Below are 23,021 nucleotides of genomic sequence, written 5' to 3' on the forward strand. Positions count from 1 at the left end.
GAGGTGCCTCCTCACACTGCCCCACAGAGGCCTGGGAAGCTCCCCCTGGCCAGCCCCAGACACACCATTTGCCTGCAAGGCTTGTAGCCAGGGCTGCTGCACCGAACAGCTGTGTAAGCCTTGGGGAGGCAGAGACATGAGAGGGCATCAGAGGAGGGAAGGAAGGAAAGAGGGACAAAGGCCAGTGTTGCCCGCGGCACCCATGACCATCATTCAAGGCACTCCAGGGTGCCACGGCACACTGGTTGGAAACCACTGCAACAGGTCATCAACCACCTTGTCATAATCCGCCAAAAGCCTGGGAAAACAGTTCAAGCTGGCTGGCACCAAAGGATATTAATGATGTCCACCTACAAGGAAATCATGGCTTGGCTTAGCATTGTGTGCAAATCCGCTCTGGGTGTTGGTTTTAAACAGCCCCACGTCACCTGAAGTGCCTGGCAAAGAAGCCACTCATAAATTTTAGAAATGAAAACAAATACAAATACGAGGAATCCCATAGCCCTGCCTTGATGAGAGGGGAAGTAGAATCGGTCTCAGGCCAGAGTGTGCTAGCCAATCCAGCTCATTCAGAGACGGTGGGAGGGCCTAGATTCATTCCACATATTGGCCAAAGAAACGACTCTCCAGTCCATGAGTGGTATGATTGGGCTTCACAAGTGGGATGAATGGATGCCTTTATTTGCATGAGAGAGAAAAGAGGATGTTTGTGTTCACGCTTGCAGTTGTGTTTTGAAGTGTGCGTGCGTGGGAGGGAGCAAGCAGCATTCCTTTTTGCGTGTGTTTGTCCCACCGCAGGGCGAGTGCTGCGGCTGTTTACATCTGTGGGGTAAATGTACTAGTGGGATGAAAATGAAAATGGCGGTGTGTGTATGGCTGCGAGGGTGTACTCGCCTTCAGTTCCACAGGGCTGGCTGCCAGGTAAGTGTATGTGAGGACCACAGGCTTAGTCTGCATTGTGTGTGTGGCTATGGGAATGCTCCTTGTGTGCGAGGGAAGAGACAGTTGGGATGATGTGTAGGCGGACAGTGAGTAATTTGAGGAGGGAGAATTGCCATCAAGGGGAGTCAAGAGAGGTTGATGCTACAATGCCCTTTGGGAATGAACAAACTTCCTAGGGGAAAGTTCCCAACAGCCCTTCACTCTTTGCTTCAGGAATAATGTTTGAAGCATTTGCCATACAACACAACTGCTTGCCTTTGCACCCTTTCTACAATTTTAATCATAATGAGGGGAGGCAATCGCTAGGGCAGGGACTCCTTCAAACCTGCTAAAATTGTGATTGGGTTGGTGCCAGCCTTTGTATCAGCAGAGTCCTTAACTTCCTAGCCCTCAGGATTTCCAGGAGCAGCTTGAAAATGTATCCTAAAAAACAACCACGACCGTGATTATTTTCTGCTGTTGTTGATCAGTTTCACCCAGACTCCACAAGCTTTCCATCACTCTTTTTGGAAGCAGGATGAATTATTTAGAAAGTGCATATGCGTGAAATATATAGTGATTTCCTTTATGTAATCTGTGCAGAGTTTGGCAATGGATACAAACCCACCAGTTGCTTAGCTATGGAACAATATGGACTAAGGCTACCTCTGCCCAGCACCCCTATTTGCCACCTTCATTTTAGGGACTGTTTCTTGCCATTCCTTAACCAGAGTGTTCATTACGGCAGGATTACCATGAGTAAAAAGTAGCACCACCTAATACAGGTGTGCCAACTCCTAGGAGACGAGGCAGTTTCTGCCCCTCCCCAGTATTTTTGAGGGGGCAGAGCCCCCCATATTCCCAGAGCATTCAGCTCTGCCCCCAGGCTCCTTGCAGCACTGCAAGGGCACTTTTCCTGGGAGATCCACAAGCCTGGGCCTGAGAATTGGGAGCACAGATGGGGAGGACTGGAGCAGAGCCCATTTGAACAGGGAGGTGAGTGAGGTAGCGTGGGGGCTTGGTGGGGCTGCACACCTGCAGCTCTACCTTCCAAGGAGCATCCAAGGCGGGGCCAGCTGGGAAGCACTGGATCCCCTGTGGCCTTTTTTGGGCTGCTGCTGCTGCTGCCAGGCGGCCAGCCAGCCAGAACTCTGCACTCGCCCACCAAAGGCTGCTGAAAGGCAACTGGGCGCCAGTAAGGGTGAGCAGGTGAGGAGAGGCACCAGCACAGGAGCACCAACTCCAAGGCCCAAGACAGTTTCTGCCCCCTGGCTCCTTGCATTGTGCACGGGCCCCCTCAATCCTGTTAAGAAGATGGCGCCTCTGACCCAATATCAAATGCAGAAACAACCACCCAGTGGAACTTCACCACACTGCAGTGCCCACCGGTTAATGCTAAGGCTTTTTGAATGGTGGGTGGTAAAGTAATGGCTCTTGGGTTGTCAAAGTGCTGGTAACAACTTCTATAAGGCTTTCTATAATGCAGTAAGAATTGTAATCAAGAACAGGGAGGGAGGCAAGGGGATGCAAAGTAGTTAAATGGACTGAAAGCTCTACTATATATGGCAGGGGCAGAGCAGAGAAGTACCTTCTGCTTACTGGTTTTGGTGAATATTCCAAAATCCAGGTATGGAATCTCTGATTTCTGTTTCTGAGGCTGGAGCCTACTCAGGTATGGATTTGGGGGCAGCCACCCTCTCTGCTGCTCACAGCACCAGGTTCCTCTCTTGGACAGTGGCCAACAACCAGTTTTTCAAAGGATGTTGCACTCAAAGCAGGGTCACTGCTGGCTTCCCCGCCCCTCCCTCCTCTCCCCCATCAACCATCTCTGCCATTTGCTTTTAGCAAGCTTTAGGAATGCTTGGGTTAAATCAAGTGGTGTCCATGAGCCCTCCTGGCTAATGTAAGAACAGAAAAACCTTACCATGTACCAAGATTTACGGATCATTATTAATAGAGAAAATCACCCACTCATAGCATAGAAACTGGAAAATCCATTTTTGTTTTAGCTTTCCCCCCCCCCCATGCCCCCCCCCCGCCACAAGTTGAAAATGGATAGGTTGCTAAGGAGATCAGAACTGGAGGAGGAGGGGAGAACACAGACACATGTGTGTGTGTTTCATAAAACTATTCTTGGAAATTTACTTTGCCTAGATTCTTTCTTCACTGTGAATCACTGACAGAGCTTCTACCTAGGTCCGTGTTTAGCTAGTTCTCCATGACTGAAACAAGGCTGTAGGCATGTGTTTCCACCTGCACAGTAAGGGCAATAGGAACACTAGGAAAGATGGGATAGAAAAATGCAAAGCATGTCCATCTAGCATTGCTCTTTAAAATCTGCTTATTGCATCCATGTCACAATACATAGTTCAATGGGCCACCAAGCAAGGGTATTATGCCCATCACCTTGGTCAGTGCAAGGCTATAAAGAGCCAGACTTGAAGGAGCAAGTCCCAGAAGAGTAGCTGTGCAGAAATGGGACAGATCCGCAAGAGGGCCAATCCAGAGACAGAATTGATTCTGAGTCAGAGTCTCTGATGAAATCTGTGTGCACACCATGCATTTAAAGTGCATGACTTTCCCCAAAGTATCCTGGGAACTGTAGCTTGTTAAGGGGCATAGGCGCCGACTCCATGGGGCCTGAGGGGGCCCGAGCCCCCTCAAAAATTCGTTTGGGGGGGCTCTGCCCCCCAATAATTTAAGAAAATTATTAGGCACCTTGCCAAAAACCGCACAGGGGACTCCGGCGCGCGCCTCCCAAAGTGACCGGGAGCTCCTGAGAAGGGGCGGGCAGGTCGGTCAGTCAGAGGAAGACCCCCAGCGGTGGGACTTTAGAAAGGAATGGAGCCGCGGGGCCGAGGAACGGCGTATTCGTCGCCGGCGAGGGACTGGGGTGAGGGGAGAATGGAGGGGACGGGAGTTCCCGCCGCCGGAGCGGGGCTTTTTTTCTGGGTTCGGCTAAGGTGACGTTGGTAGGAGGGGGTGGCCGCCTCCCGGCGCGAAGCCTGGGGAGGGCAGGCCGGTTCTTGCATGCAAAAGCACCACTGCCATCCTGCCGCCAGTATGGACCCCGGTATGGGCCCCCCCAATATTTTTTATAAGTCGGCGCCCCTGTTAAGGGGGCTGGGAATTGTTGTTCTGTGAGAGGTCAATTACAGTTCCCAGGATTCTCTGGGGGAAGGCAAGTGCTTTAAATGTATTGAGGCTAGACTCTGCTGTGCTGATCACCTTTCAGGGAGTTGGGTTAGGCCCTGTCCTTCCTACTGTGCTGTTGGATGAGTATTCTAGAAATTTTGTATTGTACACTTTTAAAAAAATTGCTTCTAACTGATTTTATTTGTTTTCTATTTTATCTTCTTAAGTTGCTTTGAGACTTAAAAAGAAAACCAACTCACAAAATAAATAAAGTGACAAACAAGCAAACAGATAATAGGCCATGCAAGCAAGGCCAGCGTCTGGCTTCTGCTAAGGTAAAAAGCTAGAACTATTTGTGGGTTAGCTATTTTGAAATGGCTGGGAAGGCGGCTGGGAGGTGAGGTGGATAACTTTGCAGGGACTGGTTTGAGAAGGGGGGCAGAATACTGCCACTTTCTTCCTCCAGCTCCAACTCCAGGAAGCTCTGAATCCTGGCTGACTCTGACACCCTTGTGGCACCTACTGCACTTGCCTGAGTCACCTACCAATGCCCTCTCACCCCCATCTGTCCTAAGCCCCAGCTGCTTGCCCACTGGCAATGCCACAGTGGAAAGGTAGTCGTGGCAGCAGTCAAGGAGGGGGGCTGGGTGCATCTGTTGCCAGTGGGTTCCTCAGATTCTTAGCTCAGACAGATTTCATCCGTTGTCATCACTTATCACACCTCTTGTGCTTTTTACTTTGTTTTGTTTTGCTTTAAATCCACAAATCATCTTTGTTGTCTCTGACCTAAAATTGAAAACTGGTTTTTCATTCTAACTTTCATGGCAAGCTATATAAATTTTCACCAAGGCGCAGAGTGATGTCTCTCTGCACCTGTCATGGCCAATGAAACTTTTGAGTTTTTCCTGCAGGGATTAGGACTATGTCAACTGAATTGTTTTCTATTTCAATGCCATAACCTGCATTACATAACATTATACCTGTCCCAAGAAACTGAAACAGCTCTTCCAGACAAATGTTTCTTTATTGTCAGTTTACTACATGATAATTTTCTACTTTTACAAAAATATTGTATAGCATCTTGAACTCAATTTTGATGAAAGGCGGTGTACAAATATGTTTTAAATAAAGACGAGCACTATCCTGGAGAGAATTCTCCTTTGCAGTCTCCACTGAAATATGACACAGTTGTATAAAGCACTTGTGCATGCTTTTACACCAGACATGGGGTACTTGCAGTCTTCCAGATGCTGTTGGACTCCAACTCCTATCAGCCCTGGCCAGCACAGTCATGCTGGGAGTCAGAGCCCAATAGCACCTGGAAGGCCACAAGTTCCCCATTCCTGTTTGCAAGGAAACCCCTTCTTGCCAAAGCTGCCACTCCCATTATACGGAATCACACAGAATATGCTAATCTGCCACAGCCACAGAACTATGGCTCTTAAAGCACATATGCCACAGTTAAAGGACCTCTCCCTCCCTCCCTCCCCACAAGAATCCTGGGAACTGTAGTTTGTTACGGGTGCTGGAAAATGTAGCTCTGAGGTGGGTAAGCTACAGTTCCTGGGATTTGGGGGTGGGGACTGTGTTTTAAATGCATTGTTACAAAAGCTGGACACCACCCCCAATCTCTGCCAAGCTGTGTCAAGATTCCAGGGGGTTCCAGGTGCTCACCCACAGTCTACGCTCCAGTGAGAATTAAGACACAGCAGAGACTGTTATCCTTTTAGAATTATGGTTAAATTACATATATTTACACCATTAGTCTACATAGAGGAAGTCCAGTGTGGTCACCTCAAGAGGGGCTTGTTCCCCACAGCAGTGCAGCACTGGAGCCCAAGGCATCTCTCCCAGCCTGCCTTCAGCCAGCCTGCCAAGATGGCTCTGCCCTTTGTTCTCAGCTAGTCCAAGGCTCCTACCAAAGGCCCCCCAACTCTTCCTGTGACAACTCACCCCGTTATCCTGGCAACCTTCCAAATCCCCTGTCTCTCTTCACATCTCAGGGGACAGTTCTCCTGCACTGCCAATGGCCCTCAATGGCCCTGTACTGGTTCTCAACGGCCAGAGCTTGCCAGGTCATCTGCCCTAGGCTAGCCAAGGAATCCCTCTGCAGCTGGTATTTTCCCTTCATATCCCAGATAATCAAAACGCTACCATTTATTACCTTCTACTATTCACTAATAGGCGGGACGCGGGTAGCGTTGTGGTCTAAACCACTGAGCCTCCTGGGCTTGCCAATCAGAAGGTTGGCGGTTCGAATCCCCGTGATGGGGTGAGCTCCCGTTGCTCGGTCCCAGCTCCTGCCAACCTAGCAGTTCGAAAGCACGCCAGTGCAAGCAGATAAATAGGAACCACTCTGGCGGGAAGGTAAATGGCATTTCCGTGCGCTGCTCTGGTTCGCTAGAAGCGGCTTAGTCATGCTGGCCACATGACCCGGAAGCTGTACGCCGGTTCCCTCGGCCAATAAAGCGCGATGAGCGCCGCAACCCCAGAGTCGGCCACGACTAGACCTAATGGTCAGGGGTCCCTTTACCTTTTCCTTCCTATTCACTAATAGGCCCTGTTACCTCATATCCGTAACCGTATGATGCGGACGCAGCCGAAAGCCCGCACAGCCGCCGTTCTGGCACAGGGAGGGGACCAAGCGTATTAAAACCCCCGTGACGCCGAGGGAGCAGAGCCCCGGCCCAAGGCGCCCACCTGACCCCGTCCTTGTCCGGCTGGCTGGCTGGATGCGCAAGTGCGCGCGCGTGTGCGCGCCCGGCCGCCTCGCTGCGCGGCTCCGCCTTCCCGGGGCGGCGCCTCCGGCCAATGGCGCGGCGGCGGGGCGGGGCTCCGGGCTGTACACAGCCACCACGTGGAGCCGGGGTGGGGACGCGCCTGGCCGGGCGGGCAGAGAGAGAGAGAGAGAGGCGGAGAGAGAGGCTGGCCGGCCGCGCGGCGCTGGAGAAGGTGCCTCGAGGCCGCCTCGCCTGCCCGTTTCCCTCGCGCATCTTACCAAAGAAGTGTCTCCCCAGCGTCTCTCTCCGTCCCGCGCGGAACTTGCTCGCAGCAGCGCTCCCTGGGCGCGCGCCCCGCCGCCCTGCAGATGGAGGCGGCCGAGGACTCCGTCGCTCCTCCCGCTGCCGCAGCGGCGAGTCGCCTTTCTCGCGGCGACGGAAGCGCAGGAGCCGCATCAGGCGACTGAGCCGAAGCCCAGCGAAGCAGCCGAGCTGGCGGCGGCGGCGGAGCGCTTGGCCTCGAGAGCCGCCTTGGCGCAGGAGTCCTCCCCGCCCGCTTCGCTCTTCTCCCGAGGCCGAAGGAGACGCGCTGCGGGCGCCTCGGCGTCGGGCTCGCTCCGAAAACCGCGGCCCGTCCTGGGCGCAGACGCCGGCGGGATGGTAAGAGGAAGGCGCGCCTTGGGCTCCGCTTTTCCGCAGCGTTGAGGCGGCCAGGGCTCAGCCCGGGACCTCTGCTTTGCCGGGCCGAGGCTGAAGCTGCGCAAAGTTCGCGGGAAGTCCTAATCCTAAAGACACCAGCCCGAAGCTCGATCCCGTTCGTTGAACTCAGGAGGGCGGGCAGGTTGACTCCAGCCCTGAGAAGATGGGAGGCGGATTCAAGAGAAGTCGGGGCTTCTGGGCACGCGCGAAGTACTTTTGCTTTAGCTACAGGCCCTAAGTAAACTTGCATAGCGGTACAAGGTAAATGGTGCTTTTGAGCATGTGTAAAGTGCCATCACTAAGGAACCACGGGCAGCCCTCCCGTGCACATTAGAGATTAAGAGAAGGGCTACTAGGCAAAACAGATTATTATTATTATTATTATTATTATTATTATTATTATTATTATTATTTATTATTATTATTTTGAGGGGGAGGGTGTTATTCCACTGGACGCTCTTTCCACTGAATGCCCTTTCTGTACACACCTTGCAATCCTTGCCTCCACTCTTTAAGAAAGGTCGTTATTAATATCTCCATTGCTAGGGTGAGATCAAGAGAGTGGAGGCTTGTCTGTGAAGTGGGATCATGGCAGAGGCAAGACTCAAACAATAGACTTTTTGATGAAAAGTTTAGTCTTGGTTGGCTTCAGCTGCAGCAGGAAAGAGGTTGCCTTGGCACAGAGAGCTATAGTTGGTGGGAGTTATAGTTCAGCAACATCTGAGAACCCAGCATTGAAGAGCACTGATGAAAGGGATAGATGGAGCAGATCCAAGACAGGCCTGAGGCAGAACAGCCAAATGGCACCATCATCACTACTACCCTCCCAGTACTTGACCTGGCGCAATCTCCCCCCGCCCAGGACTTGCACAGGAGAACCCCAGCCATCCGCTCCATTACCTTTTATGCCTCCCAAAGTTCACTGTATCTAAAGCAGGTGTGGGGAACCTGTAGCCCTCCAGAGGTTTGCTGAACTACAACTCCCATCATCCCTGGCCATTAGTCATGCTTGCTGGGGTAGATGGGAGTTGTAGTTTGGTTATGTTTGGAGGGCCCAAGGTTTCCCCACACCTGATCTAAGGCAACCTTGACTTGTGTCACCTCTTGCCATAGGCAGACTGCATGTGAACTTTGTCTGTTTCAGCGGTGTCCTACTTGGCAGCAGTATTGTGAAGACGAAGCCTGCAAAATTCTTACCGAATGAAACGTTCCAAATAAATTATAAACTGTCACTAGTCTGAGTTGTGGCTGGTGCAGGTGGGACTCCCTTGTTCTCCTGGGTTACTGGGAAGGAGGGTAGACAGGCACGGGGAACTAGGCGGGATGGCACATGGCAGTGCAGCTGATCCGATGTTCCTGCCACTGTAAGCCACACCATGCTCCCTGCACCTCCACCCTCTCTGAAAGCAGCAGCAACCTGCGGTATTGGGGAGCCACTTGTACCACCTCACCAGCCACTACCAACAAGGCTCCAGCAAGCTCAGCATGCTCTCCACATTGGGCGCCTTCCAGACACCCTTTGGGGGGGTTTTGTGATGATTCGTGGTACTATTGGGGTGGTTATATGGGACCCTGCTTTCCATACTGTTGGTGCCTGCTAAAGATTTGAGGTGGACATGCTGCTTTCTTTCCAGTTGATACATTCCCCATAACCTCCTGCTGGAGCGCTGTAAGTTTTTACAGAATAAAATGTTTCAGTTTGCTTTTTATTATTAGATTTATTATTTATACCCCATCTTCTTCCCTGGTGGGACTCGAGGCAGTTTACAGATAAAAACAAGTCATTAAAAACATAGGGGGGGGGAACCACAATCTTTTAAACATTAATGGAATTAAAACTGTATACAGTGGATGCTCGGGTTGCGAACGTGATCCGTACAGGATGCTTGTTTGCAACCCGCGCATGCGCATGTGCAGGTTGCAATTCGGCGCTTCTGTGCATGCGCAAAGTATGATTCAGCACTTCTGCGCATGCGCGACCACCGAAACCCAGAAGTAACCTGTTGCGGTACTTCTGGGTTTCGGTGGCCCGCAACCCAAAAAAAGCAACCTGAAGCGTCTGTAACCCGAGGTATGACTGTACATATATAAAATATGTTTAAAACATACAAATAATTACGATAAAAAGCACAGCACCAGCCTTTTAATTAAAAGCAGTCAATTCCCAAAAGCCTGTTGGAATAAGCGTCTTGTCCCGCTTGTGTTGACTATAGCGCAGTGGTGCCCCTCTAGACGGTAGTAATGTGGCAACATGGGGAAAGCATCACAGAACAGCTCATAAAGCAGAATGATGTGTAAACGGTCAGTATAAATCCATGACAAGTGCTCCGTTATTGCCTGAATGTCATGTTGCAGAATAGACCTGCAGAAAAAAGCCCTTGGGGGGGGAATCTAAACCAAACCTATGCATCCTAACTCAAAGTTATCCTAGATCTTAGAAGAGGAAGAGTTGTCTGTTATCACTATTGGAGGGTCTTTGTGTGCCCCCTCCAGGAGAGGTCCTCAGGATAGCTACACGAGAAGGAGCCTTTTCTGCAGTGGCTCCCCACTTAGGAAATGTTCTTCCCAGGAAGGTTTGCCTGGAGCCTTCACTATATGTCTTTAGGTGCCAGGTGAAAATGTTCCTCTACAACCAGGCCATTGACTGTTTAAACGATCTGGGGCCTTTTCTGTGTGCTTGTGGGAGAGGGGTTATTGATTTGTTTGTTTTTGTTATGTATTTTGTGTTCTCATTTTGTATTTTTATGCTGTAAGCCTCCCTGTGATTTTTAGATGAAGGGCAGTACAGGCAACTCCCAATTTACGTGGGTGGTACATTCCAAGGCACCACACGTTTAAGTGAAATATTGTATATTTGAAACACCATTGAAAAAGCCTGCAAACACCCCTACCCGGCCCCACCCCTCCCTTTTTTCTGACATTTTCAGGTTACTTCCAAGTTCAGCATATCAGATGTGCCTAAAACACTGCTGCCTGTATATAAATTTAATAAATGCCACTACTACTGCTGCTGCTGCTAATAATAATAATACTAGGAACTTGTAAAATGCTGATTAATTTTTCCTGCTTGTGTTCATTATATAAGCATTGTAGAATAGATGTGTGCTTTTCTGTTTTGCTGAGTGGAGGCTTTAATCTCTCTCAGCTTTAGGTTGGCCAACTTTTCAACCAGCTCTTGCACCTGCATGTTTAGCAGACGCACTTGATCTGCGGGCATTAGCCTGTGATGCTTATTTCCAGGCCTCAAAAAGCTTTTTTTCTGCTGATTTTCTGCAGATCAATCGCCTCTTAAAGGGAAAAGAGCAGGCCAGGTTATGGGGCAGGGGTTTTTAGGGGTGGGGTTAGGTGTTGACAACCCTAAATACGACTGAGCATTATGGAGCCAAGGGTGGTGATTATTCCGAATTGATTAAATACAATAAATTAATTGTATGTGCCACTGATTCATAATCTGTAACTGGACATAGAGATTTGCACAATAGTTTTGAAAAGCATGAATAAGGAAATTGCCAGCTTCCTCCTTTTGAAACCCTAAAGTATAAGAAACGCAAGAAGCCGCTGTCCTGAGTCAGCCTGGGTCCCTTTGTCTCAGCACTGCCTGGCCGTGACTGTCCTGTGTCTCAGACGGAGCCCTTTCCCCATTAGGTGGACGAGCCAAGAGTTGAACCTGGGACCTTTGCTCAGGCGCAAAGCACGTGCTCTTACCACTGGAGCTATGGTCCTTAGAGGGTGCTTCTGAGCTCGTGCGGAGTGCCTCTTCCCCTCCTGCGCCCACGCCGACTGCCTTTAGTCACCCCCCACACACCTGGGATTCAGAGCGAAAAGCTTCCTGGGTGTGCAAAATGTGGCTGGTTTGAAATTAAGGAATGAAAGCCCCGGGTGCCTGCAGTGTGTACACAGCCTATGTTGTCATCCGACTCTTGGCAGTTACTGCTGTCTTCCCTCTGGTTGCCAGGAAGTCTCTCGTCAGCATCTGGCCAGGATGGAGGGGACAGCAAGGTGCCAGGAAGGGAACACGCACTTCCCCTGTTTCCCTTAGCCTGCTGCCTGTGTGCTCCCTCTCCCTCACTCCCCAGCCTCACTCTCCCGTTTTGCTTTCCCACTGCAGGTTCCTCCAGGATCTGTGCTAGCATCCCCTTCTTCTCTGGAAGCCTGAGGTGCTGTTCTTGGTCCCCAGAGCCTGCATCTCTCTCTCTCTCTCCCTCCTTCATTTTCTACCCCCCCCCCCACTGGCTTACCTGGATGCCTGCTTACCACAGACCCACGCCTCCCTGGCCTCTGCTTCAGCACATCCTCTCCAGCGACATTGGATAGACTTCAGCTGGCAGGAGGATCGAGGGATTTTTCTTCAGGCTGGGACACAAGTTGTGGCTCTCCTTGACTGGCAGAGATCTACCGGTAACTCTCAGGAACAATATTAGCTGGATTCACACGCAGAGACAGGGGAGGCTAATCTGGCACAACTTGCGATCCTAATTTTGGTTGGCTGCAGCTGACCCTGATTTGGAAGATCTCCCCTTGCATGGCAGCACTAGGGAAACCACAGTGGTAAGGCAGGTCAGGATCCTGAGCGGAGTGTCCAAGAAGCCACTTTCCCTCCTTCTGCGAGAATCCTCTGTAGCCTCTTCTCCTCCAGGCTGTCACAAAGCCCTGGGACCCATCTCTCCTTTTCTACTTTCTCCTCTTGAGAGGCTGGGCACCATACCATTCCTTTCCTTTCTCCCCCCTCCCAAAAAAGAGACTGAAGGATGATTTCCACGCATGGAGGCACCCCTCATTGTACCCTCCTCTTGCTTTGCTAGCCCAGGCTGTTTGGATTGCGATGGATGGGTAACATGATGTAGCGATTCCTTCAGGGCAAAGGCACCTGGGACTTTGGATCCTGAGTTTGGAACAATCTGGCAATTGGACAAAACCTTTCCCTGCAGACTCCCTTTTTCAGGTCCTGGAAGTGGCAAGCTTCATTGCAAGTGGGGGAAATCCAGGCGGCGCTCTGAGATTTTGGCAGGGTTGGCTTGGGCAGTCTTGACCGTGAAGATTCTCATCTTCCAGACCGTGGCTTGTAGCCACATGGAAGACCTGGGAAAGTCCACGTCGTGGCTGCGGGCTGAGCTGGCCTCCCCGTCTCCGTGCCTCCACATCCTGGACTGCCGCAGCCGGGAGCTGTACGACTCGTCCCACGTGGAGCGGGCCCTGAGCGTGGCCCTCCCGGGGCTGCTGCTACGTCGTCTCCGGAAGGGGAATCTTTCTGTCGGGTCCTTGCTGCCGGGGCCTCCCCAGGCCCTCAGGGATAGCACGGTGCTCCTCTATGACGAGGGAACGCTCCAGCTGCCCCCACCAGGGAGCCAGGAGGAGGACGAAGGGTCAGTGCTGGTGACGCTTCTGCAGAAGCTGCGGGAGGAAGGTTGCCCCGCCTACTACCTGCAAGGTGGGTGTGCTGAGGAAAGCAGGATTTGAGAAGGTGGGAGATGGGGCGGGGCTACCTGACATATGGAAACTTATCTCTTTCCTAGGGGGCTGCCCTATGTTGAGTCCAGATCATCAGTCTCGGGACAAGCCACACTGACTGGCAAAGGTTCTCTGGGGTTTCGGGGGCTGGGCGTTCCCAGCCCTACCTGGAAATACTGGTGACTGGACCTGGGACCTTCGGCATGCAAAGCAGATGCTCTCTACCTTTGAGCTGTGGCCCTTGCCTAAAAGATGTGGAAGCTCCCTTATATTCAGTCAGGCCATTGGTCCATCTTGGTGTTGTCTGCACTGACTGGCAGCTTCTCTTCAGGGTTTGAGGCAGCGTCCTCTCCCAACCCTTCCCAAAGATGCTGGGGATTGAAACTGGGGCCTTCTGCATGCAAAGCAGTGCTCTACCTGTGAGCTGTGGACCCTTCCCCTAACCAGTCCATTCTCCAGTGGAGCAGGGAATATTGTTGCCAGATTTCAAGCCAGAGATTTCCTCTGTTTTTAAATTTGCTGCTGAATCAGGAGAGCAGATAACCACAATTGCACCCCTCCCTGTACTGCCATGTCCCGCCCCCCCCCAGCTGTTCTAATCAGCAGTTTTTCAGCTGTGGCAACGGGGCAGAGCAGGTTTCCAGCAACTGGAACTCAGGAGAATTGCTGCCTCTGACAGCCGAGGCAGAACTTGGCCATCAGGGTTAGACCTGGGGTTTGACTTGGCATAAGGGTGTGTCCATATTAGCACCATAGAGTTCAGTTAGTTTTTGTTTGTGCAACACACAGGGGCCACGTGGGGGTGGGGGGACAAGGCAGCAGATGATTTCACCCTGCAACACATTGGCTAGAGATGAATTACAGGATGGCTTAAGGCCTCCAATCAAGTGTGAAGCTAGTTTGAGAAACAACGCCTCAAACGGTAGCATCTGATAACAAAGTGCAGGATACGTATGTATTTTGGATAACACTGTGGGAACATGGATTACAAACCCAGCCCTGGAAGTGCAGTGAGGACACAGTAAATTGGGGTGTGGACACAGTCTTGGTCTTGTTACACATCCCTTCCTAGTGACCTTAGCCAGGAATATTATCCTGTATCAGAGATGGAGGAACCTGTGTCCCTCTTGTGGACTCCAACTCCCATCGGCTCCAGCCAACATGGCCAAGGCTTGGGGGATGGTGGGAGCTGGAGTCCAGGAATATCTGGAAGGTACCACTGGTTCCTCACACCTGCCTGAGATTTTAAGTCTCTTCCTAGGGAAGTTCGCCCGGCGCCTTCATTACATATCTTTAGGCGCCTGGCAAAAGCATCTCCCAGGCCTTTTAAACTGATGGGGTACTGTGTTTATTTGTTATTGTGACTTTAAAAAAAGGAAGTCCTGAAGTGCAGAAACTCAGAAAGTGAAGTGTTTTCCCCTGGCTACATCTGCATGCTTTCAAGGTCTCCTTTATCACCCAGCTCTTAAATGTACAAGAGGGACTGCCAGGGTGGGTGGGTGGGGGGTTGGATGGCAACGCAGCACAGGCCTGCCCTGGGAAACTTCCCTGGCCGCTGCCCAAGCCTGTTAAGTGTCACCCTAGGCCTGACCCATCAGAGCAACTGGGCCGGGAGCCAGAATAGAAGAACAGTAGTGAATAAGGCTGCCAGCTTTTCAACTGGTCATTGTAGCTGTGCTTTAAACAAAAGTTTGATTTGCAGACCCTTAGCAAATGGTGATTCTCTGCAATGCTGTGAAAAGCTTCACTTGCAGATTTCTGCACAACATGCTGCTGCTAAATGCAAAAGAGCTTGCCAATCCACCCCCCACCCATCATCAGTTTGCGACTCTAAATCTCAGCAAGCCTTTTGGCAAGTGTGCCACCAGTGCAGTCCAAACTATGAGAATGCCACTTTAGCTCCTACAGCAGGGTATATGAAGCTCCCACTTTGTGCATGGAGCTTTGCTGTGATTCAGCCCTTGGCTACCCCTTAGCTAGACCACAGGGCACCCTCCAGATTATGGACTACAAGGCCCATCAGTCCCTGTCAGCATGGTCAGGGATGATGGGATTTGTAGTTCGACAACATTTTGAGGGCACCAGGTTGGCTACCCTTAATCCGGGTCCACCTATTGACTGACTAATTGTAGGGTTGCCAAACACAGTGCACAGTTCTGTGTAACTTTGATACTCTTTATTTATTTATTTATTGCTGTAGCCTTGGGTAGAGGGACTGGGTAGAGGGACTGCTTAACCTTTTGGGTAGAGGGACTGCTTAACCTTTCCACCAGCAGCGGTGGTTGTCTCTTCAAAATCACCCCTTCATCTCTTTTTCTCCACATCAGGGAAAATATTCTTGAACCTGTGTTTTTCCCTCCCTGGAGAGAAACGTAGTTGTGAGTGATTTTCAGCACAAAGGCAACGTAGGCAAAGCTTCTCCTTCCCACCCACAGATCTTCCACTCTCTCTGCGGCTCCCTTTTCATGTGAGATGGTCTTAAAAATATATTGAGGCAAAGCTACACCCAGCAGCATTTAACATGTAGTTCGCTGCTCACTTTGTCCTTTGGAAACAATGATTAGGTGGAAGATGAAAACGCAGGTTTTTCCCCCACACAGTGCAAGCTGCTCTGAAATTCTCTCTTCTGCACAACTATTAAAAGTGCAGGAGAACGGCCCTTTTTCACCAGGTCTCCCTCATTCTCCGCACCCCTGCTCCCACAACACTGAAGACTGCCAGGAGTGCAGGTGTTTCGGGACAGCTGCGCATTCCTGCATTGCAAGGGGTTGGCGCTAGATGATCCTCAAGGTCTACGATTCTGTGCTCTTTTAGAAAATGTAAAAATCCTGGAATGGTAGCAGTTAAAGTGTCTTGTTATGTAATCTATGATAAACATGCCCTGTAGATTTCTGCAATCAAAAGGTAATATCACCAAGACAACAGTCTGTAAACAAACAATCTCCCAGCACAACACTTTGCAGCAGCCTCTGTAAGCAAGGGAGGGGGGCGTGTTAAAGTGGGGGCAAGAGGTCTGGCCTCCAGCAGAAAGGATTCAGGACTTGGAGCTCCCGACTGCCTCTTAACTGTACTGCCAAGTACAGAAAGTCATGGATATGGGTAGAGCAAAAGTACTGCTTCGGGGGGGGGGCAGGTGTGAGGGACTCCTTGTCCTGAATGGAGTAACTGTGCCCCTAAAGGACCAGGTGTGCAGGACTCACAGCTGCCCATGGAGGCGCAGGTTAATTCTGTGTCCAGGGCGGCTCTCTATCAGTTCCATCTGGTACATTGGCTGAGACCCTGCCTCCTGCAGACTGTCTCGCCAGAGTGGTGCATGCGCTAGTTATCTCCTGCTTTGACTACTGCAACGCACTCTACATGGGGCTACCTTTGAAGGTGACCCAGAAACAACTAATCCAGAATGCAGCAGATAGACTGGTGATTTGGAGTGGCTGCTGGGACCATACAACACCGGTCCTGAAAGACCAACACTGGCTCCCGGTATATTTCTGAGCACAATTCCAGGTGTTGGTGCTGACCATTAAAGCCCTAAATGTCCTCAGTCCTGTATACCTGAAGGAGCATATCTACCCCCATCGTCCAGCCCGGACACTGAGGTCCAGCACCAAGGGCCTTCTGGCAGTTCCCTTGCTGTAAGAAGTGAGGTTACAAGGAATCAGGCAGAGAGCCTTCTTGGTAGTGGCACCCACCCTGTGGAATGCCCTCCCATTAGATGTTAAGGAGATGAGTAATTATATAACCTTTAGGGGACTGATTTTTTTAATGTTTAATGTCTTATGTTTTTAATATTCTGTTGGAAGCTGCCCAGAGAGGCTGGTGCAACTCAGGACAGGGTACAAATAATAAATTATTATTATTATTGTTAATAATTATTATAGGAAAGGGTGTCCCCACTATGACAGGGGAACCTCTAAAAGGATGTCACATAGAGGAGGGAGAAAGGTTGTTTTCTACTGCTCCAGAGAAGCAGACACGGAGCAATGGATCCAAACTACAAGAAAGAAGATTCCACCTAAACATTAGGAAGAACTTCCTGACAGTAAGAGCTGTTTGACAGTGGAATTTGCTGCCAAGGAGTGTGGTGGAGTCTCCTCTTTTGGAGGTCTTTAAGCAGAGGCTTGACAACCATATGTCAGGAGTGCTCTGATGGTGTTTCCTGCTTGGCAGGGGGTTGGACTCGATGGCCCTTGTGGTCTCTTCCAACTCTATGATTCTATGATTCTAACCTCCACTGTCAGTGTTTTAATTCTGCATGTAACAACTGTGGTTGTGCTGCTGCTGCTGAGTTGTCTCTTGGCTTTGTCCTTCCTTGCAGGAGGCTTCCATAAATTTCAGGCTGAATGGCCGCACCTCTGTGAGACCAACCTGGACACAGCCAGTGCCAGTAGCTCACCTGTGCCCCCGGCAGCTCCTGTGGTGGGACTGGGCGGCCTGAGCCTCAGCTCCGACTGCTCCGATGCAGAGACGGGGCCCCTCAGCAGTGGGATGGAGTCGGAAGGGGCAAGCCCCCCCTCCTTCCCCGTGCAGATTCTACCCAACCTCTACCTGGGCAGCGCCCGTGACTCTGCCAACATGGACACCCTGGCCAAGCTGGGCATCCGCTACATCCTCAACGTCACCCCCAACCTGCCCAACCTCTTTGAGAAGAACGGCGACTTCCATTACAAGCAGATCCCCATCTCGGACCACTGGAGCCAGAACCTCTCTCAGTTCTTCCCTGAGGCCATTGAGTTCATTGGTGAGTGAAGGGAAAGGCAGGCAGAACCCCCCCCCCCCCCTTGGCCTCCCGCTTGCGTTTTCCTGTGGCTCTTGTCTGCTGGCCATCGGAGGACCCATTCACATGGCCCCTGCAAAGCATTTGAGGGAATAGGGCTTGTGTCCCCGAGACAGTCATCTGAGTCCATTGAGAGGCAACTGGCTCTCACTGCAGCTCACAGCTGGCTGACTACTAGTTGGGCCCCGTCACTCACCTTTGTGTCTTCATGTTGGCGGGGGGGGGCAGACTTATGGACCTTCGGGGTCCCTTCCAACTCTGCAATTCTGTGATTCATGATTGATTCATAAGGAGGCGGAGAACCTAGAAACACTGTGTCTACCACAGTTTTTTGTAACATACCACTTGGGAACTTTCAGTACCCTGGGGCTTGCAAGTGAGTAAGGAGCAGTGGCGTAGCGTGGGGGGTGCAGGGGGGCCCGGCCGCACCGGGTGCAACATCTGGGGGTTAGGGGGCGCAAATCCACGGGTTAGGGGGCGCAAATCCACGGGTTAGGGGCGCAAATTACTTTCCTTGCCCCGGGTGCTGACAACCCACGCTACGCCACTGGTAAGGAGCTGGGACCAACACCCCAGAGATTGTCCCACTAGTGCAGGCATCCCCAAACTTGGCCCTCCAGATGTTTTTGGACTACAACTCCCATCATCCCTAGCTAACAGGACCAGTGGTCAGGGATGATGGGAATTGTAGTCCCAAAACATCTGGAGGGCCGAGTTTGGGGATGCCTGCACTAGTGCATCTAGTTTTTGGGGCCAGTGGGCAGGTAGATACACTTGAAAATGGGTGGTTTTCCAAGCCTGGGTTCCCATAGTGAGTTGCTGGTGGTTGAACTAAGGTCAGGTAGGACCAAGGAAGGGCAGGAGGCCTGGCTTCCAGGATTCATCCCTGGCTTGGGTGATCCAAAGGCCTTGCCCAAAGTCAGTGGGGCCAGAGCTTTGCCTCCTAGTTTCCCTACCTTTGTCCCTTATCATGGGCCACAACTATTTTTTTAGCTTTCTCCCCTGATCCTCTAATGTCAGCTCGAATGCCCTTTTCCTCATTGTTTCATTCTCTCTTTTGCTGCCCACTTCCTTTTGCCCCCAAACTTCCAAATTCTTTGCAAGCCTTTCTGGAACTGGAGCCAGAAGAGAACAATTTTCACACTCTTTTCTAAACCTAGATTTTGTGTTTCTTTGGCACAGTTTGAAATATGCTGTTGCAGTGCACGCAATCATGGACATACAATTCTCAGACTTTTCCTTTGGAAAATTCAGCATAAAATCTTCCATTTAAAAAAGAATTAGAGTGATGGAAGAATAGTCTCTGGGACAGTTTAGGAGAGATGACGCCCACCAAGGACCTTTTGTCAAAGTTGTCTCCATCTGGATGTAAAGGGCCGTTGCCCTGCTGCGGTGGTGCTTAGGCAAGCCTGTCTGTGTGAAAAGTCAAAGCAAGATCACTTTTATTACTTTTATGTGACCAAGCATATCTACATCTTTCTTAGTTGCTTCATATAGTTGGAGGAACATGGCAGTATGTGGGGCACTTAAGTCCTATTGAATCACTGGGAGCTTTACTCAGCCCCACGCTGGCTAGTGAAATCTCAGCAGTCAATGTCTATATACAGTCTGCCCTGAGGACTAGAAACTTGCTTTTTGATATATATATTTACTATAGGATTCTTAGGAAGCTGAGTTCTTCACTAGTGAAGTTGCAGGATATCCTCAGCACTGCTCTTAACCTGAACATTCACACACACACACTTGGGTTCTTCCCCACCTGCCTCCCTTGTCCTGCCACCCTTCCCTCATCCCCACTTTTTTCTCTGCCCCAGCCCTTACAGCCCCAGTTTTGTTGTTGTTTAGTCATGTCCGACCCTTCGTGACCCCATGGAGCAGAGCACGCCAGGCACTCCTGTTTTCCACTGCCTCCCCGCAGCTTGGTCAAACTCATCTTAGTAGCCTCAAGAACACTGTCCCACCATCTCATCCTCTGTCGTCCCCTTCTCCTTGTGCCCTCCATCTTTCCCAGCATCAGGGTCTTTTCCAGGGAGTCTTCTCTTCTCATGAGGTGGCCAAAGTCTTGGAGCCTCAGCTTCAGGATCTGTCCTTCCAGTGAGCACTCAGGGCTGATTTCCTTCAGAATGGAGAGGTTTGACCTTCTTGCAGTCCATGGGACTCTCAAGAGTCTCCTCTAGCACCATAATTCAAAAGCATCAATTCTTCAGTGATCAGCCTTCTTTATGGTCCAGCTTTCACTTCCACACATCACTACTGGGAAAACCAGGGCTTTAACTATACGGACCTTTGTTGGCAAGGTGATGCCGCTGCTTTTGCTTTTTTTCCCCCAGTGCAGCCGTATTCACGCGCCTGACCTGTTCTTTCCCTTTTCCCTTTCTCGTTCCCTCTCTGTCCCAGATGAGGCCCTGTCCCGGAACTGTGGCATTCTGGTGCACTGCTTGGCGGGGATCAGCCGCTCGGTGACCGTCACTGTAGCCTACCTCATGCAGAAGCTCAACCTGTCGCTCAACGACGCCTACGATCTGGTGAAGCGGAAGAAGTCCAACATCTCGCCCAACTTCAACTTCATGGGACAGCTGCTGGACTTTGAGAAGTCGCTGGGGCTCAGCAGGGCCAGCCGGCGCCCCCCCTCTGGCCAGAGCTGCTTCTTCACCTCGCCAACTGACGACAGCGTCTTTGAGCTGGATCCCACGTAGGGCCAAAACAGGGCAGTGGCCTCTCTTCTTGTCATCGTCGTTGGCCTCCTCCTCCTCCTCTTCAGTGTTACCTGCCTGCCCTGGTGGCAGAGTCCCTTGGGGGACCAACTGAATACCTCACGCCAGAGAGGAAGGCACCTGTTACAGCTGCCTTGGTTGCTGTGGATGCTGCACACCTTCCCAAACATGCAGCTCAGCTGATGGGGCCAGATCCATAACCAAAGACCCTCCCTGCCCCCACAACCCTTCCACCTGCCTCTCCATTCCCCCAAGATCCCTGGACAAATGTTGAGTGTTTCCTCTGGACACACAGACCGTGTGGTCCAGACCACCCTGTTAGATTTTAAAAGATTTGGAATGGGCCGTTTTCAGGGCTGGAACCTGCTGGTTGCTAAAATGCCCATCTTATATAGGACGTTTCCCATTCTACAGCCATAATCTAGAAACTGGTTAGGTTGCAGACCTACGGCTCCCATGAGAATCCTCTCTCCCCAGGACGTCTGGTTCTAGAGTGACATCATTCAGTTTAAGGGGGGAAATGGGGGGGATATGAAAGAGAGAAACAAGTCTCCTGTGGCAGTTCTGTAATGAATAAAGGGATAATCCAGATTAGAAACCTATATCTCAAAGGTGAAAGGTTCCCCAACTATCTATCTTGTTCTTGGTTCTAGAACCATGAACCGCAGAATCCAAAACGGTGTATTGTCTGTGACTCTAGAATTGCCTTAAGGAGCCCCTGCCAGGAATGGTATAAGACACCAAACAAAAGAATCTACACCTTTTTAAGCCTTTGGCCTCCAGTTCTAGGAATTAATCCTATCATGCCTGATGCAAGAACTGCAGCTCTGGAACTGGGACAGTTAAGGAATCTCTGGGTCAAGAACCTGCGAGCTTTGGGTGCAGATTCAGAAGCCTGTATCATTCATCATACCTCAACCATCATCTGCCCCACAACTTCCCATCCCAAAAGCAGGCCGGCCAGCCACTCTGGAATTAATCCAGCTATTTCGGAAAAGCAGAAGGAAAATGTGTGGGGTCGAAGCTTTGGAGCAGATTTGCATCAGGGAGCCAGCTGGAAGACCCAGATAGTAGGGGGCATGGTGATCAGTTCCTGCACAGAGGTGGAGAAAGTGGAGCAGCTCAGAATTTCATGTCTGTGTTTATACAAATTTTGAATGTGTGTATGCCTTAATGCCTGCTTGTAAGCAGCCAGAGCTGTGTATGTGAGTACTAGACAGCGTCTGCTTGGCCTGCATGCAGGGCTTAATTTGTGGCCAGAACGTAGGGCTGAAACTTGCTTTCAGTGTCAGGTGCTCCGTCCAGGCACAAGTTAAGTAGTAACAAAGAAGAGAGCACCTCTGAGCATGGGCAGAAAAACAATCAAAGAAGTAGTACGTAAATAAATGGGCAGACTGCTGGCCACAGACTGCTCCCCTGCAATAGGCTACAGTTCTTGGGTAAAAGGATGTGACTTCTACTAAGTAGGCATGCACTCAGCACTTCCTTTAAAAAAATGAATTAACTTAACCATTGCCTGTAAGTGAGTGTAGTCAGATAACAGATTGTGCCTGTATGTTCTAAACTATGTCCAGGGCATTCTGGTGCCCCCTGCTTAACGATAGTTCCCTAGGTTTCTTCACAGTGGATCTGCTGCAATTCCATAAGTTGGTATTTTTGCAGGATTGGCTCTCTCCTGATCCCGCCTTTCTTTCTTGATATTTTTTAAAGCAACTTTCTTAGCCCTTTTGGCTATGAAGATATGCTTAAAAGTGCTTGCAGGCAAAGGTTGCTAAATAATATTGAGCAGCTGCAGAATGAGGGGCTCCAGGGGTCAAAGCGGGTGGGCTTCAGGGTCCTGCATAGTGGACCTCCTTATGATTAGCAAAAGCAGGAAAAAGGATGCAGAGTTGCAAGCAAAAATTTGCAGAGTAACAGTGCAATCTTACATGTGTCTGCATAGAATTAAGTCCTATGATGTCCAATGAGACTTATTCCTAGGTAAAGGTGTAGAGGACTGCAGCTTAGGTTGTGCAAAATACAAGCAATTATGCAAATTTGCTCATCTAGTACCATTCATGTGGGTTGCAGAATTCAGCTTTGGGCAGGGGGGAATTTGGACTGCCTGGACACAACCTTTAATTTTATTTGGCTGTAGACTTCAGTCCTGTGTACCTGTATGTGAAAAATGCAGGTCCGTCATTTTCTCTTTTCCTCTTTTCTTCATGGCAGCTAAGAGAACTGCCTTAGGATGATCATTTTTTAATAATAATAATTAATAATAATAATAATGGTTGGCATCCTGGTCTCTTTGTTTTTGAAATGAATGTATATGGCTCCGGAGCCAACTGCAGAGACAGGCAAGGACTGTCATTGCCATGGGCAACACAGTCACTTCAATAAAAACAGGCCTTTAAACAATACAAAGGAGTGTGGATTTGTTTGGTGTAGATGCTGATGAAAGCAGCTGATGGCGAACCACTTCACATGCACAAGACCAATCCAAAGAAAGCCACTAACCCAGCTGTGAGGAACCTCTGGCCCTGGAGATGTTTGATGAACTACAACTCCCATCTTTCTTGGCTATTGGCCAGGCTTGCTGGGACTGTTGGGAGCTGTAGTTCAGCAACA

At 50.5% G+C, this 23,021-nt stretch overlaps 1 protein-coding gene across 3 annotated transcripts; it reads left to right on the forward strand.

Annotated features, from left to right (window-relative positions):
• Nucleotides 1-850: 850 nt before the first annotated feature.
• Nucleotides 851-22,817, forward strand: DUSP9 (dual specificity phosphatase 9). Of its 3 annotated transcripts, none has more exons than XM_083482823.1 (4): nt 851-921; nt 11,584-12,903; nt 17,239-17,661; nt 20,095-22,817. In XM_083482823.1, the coding sequence occupies exons 2-4, from the start codon at nt 12,546-12,548 to the stop codon at nt 20,391-20,393; spliced, it is 1,080 nt and encodes a 359-aa protein (XP_083338949.1). In that variant the 5' UTR covers nt 851-921; nt 11,584-12,545; the 3' UTR covers nt 20,394-22,817. The 3 variants fall into 3 exon arrangements, with proteins under 3 accessions (XP_083338949.1, XP_083338950.1, XP_083338948.1); XM_083482824.1 differs by lacking the exon at nt 851-921 and adding an exon at nt 6,923-7,436; XM_083482822.1 differs by lacking the exon at nt 851-921 and adding an exon at nt 6,960-7,736.
• The last annotated feature ends 204 nt before the right edge of the window (nt 22,818-23,021 follow it).

This window comes from Podarcis liolepis (genome assembly GCF_965112155.1).
Source record: "Podarcis liolepis genome assembly, chromosome: 17".
NCBI classification, from domain to species: Eukaryota; Metazoa; Chordata; class Lepidosauria; order Squamata; family Lacertidae; genus Podarcis; species Podarcis liolepis.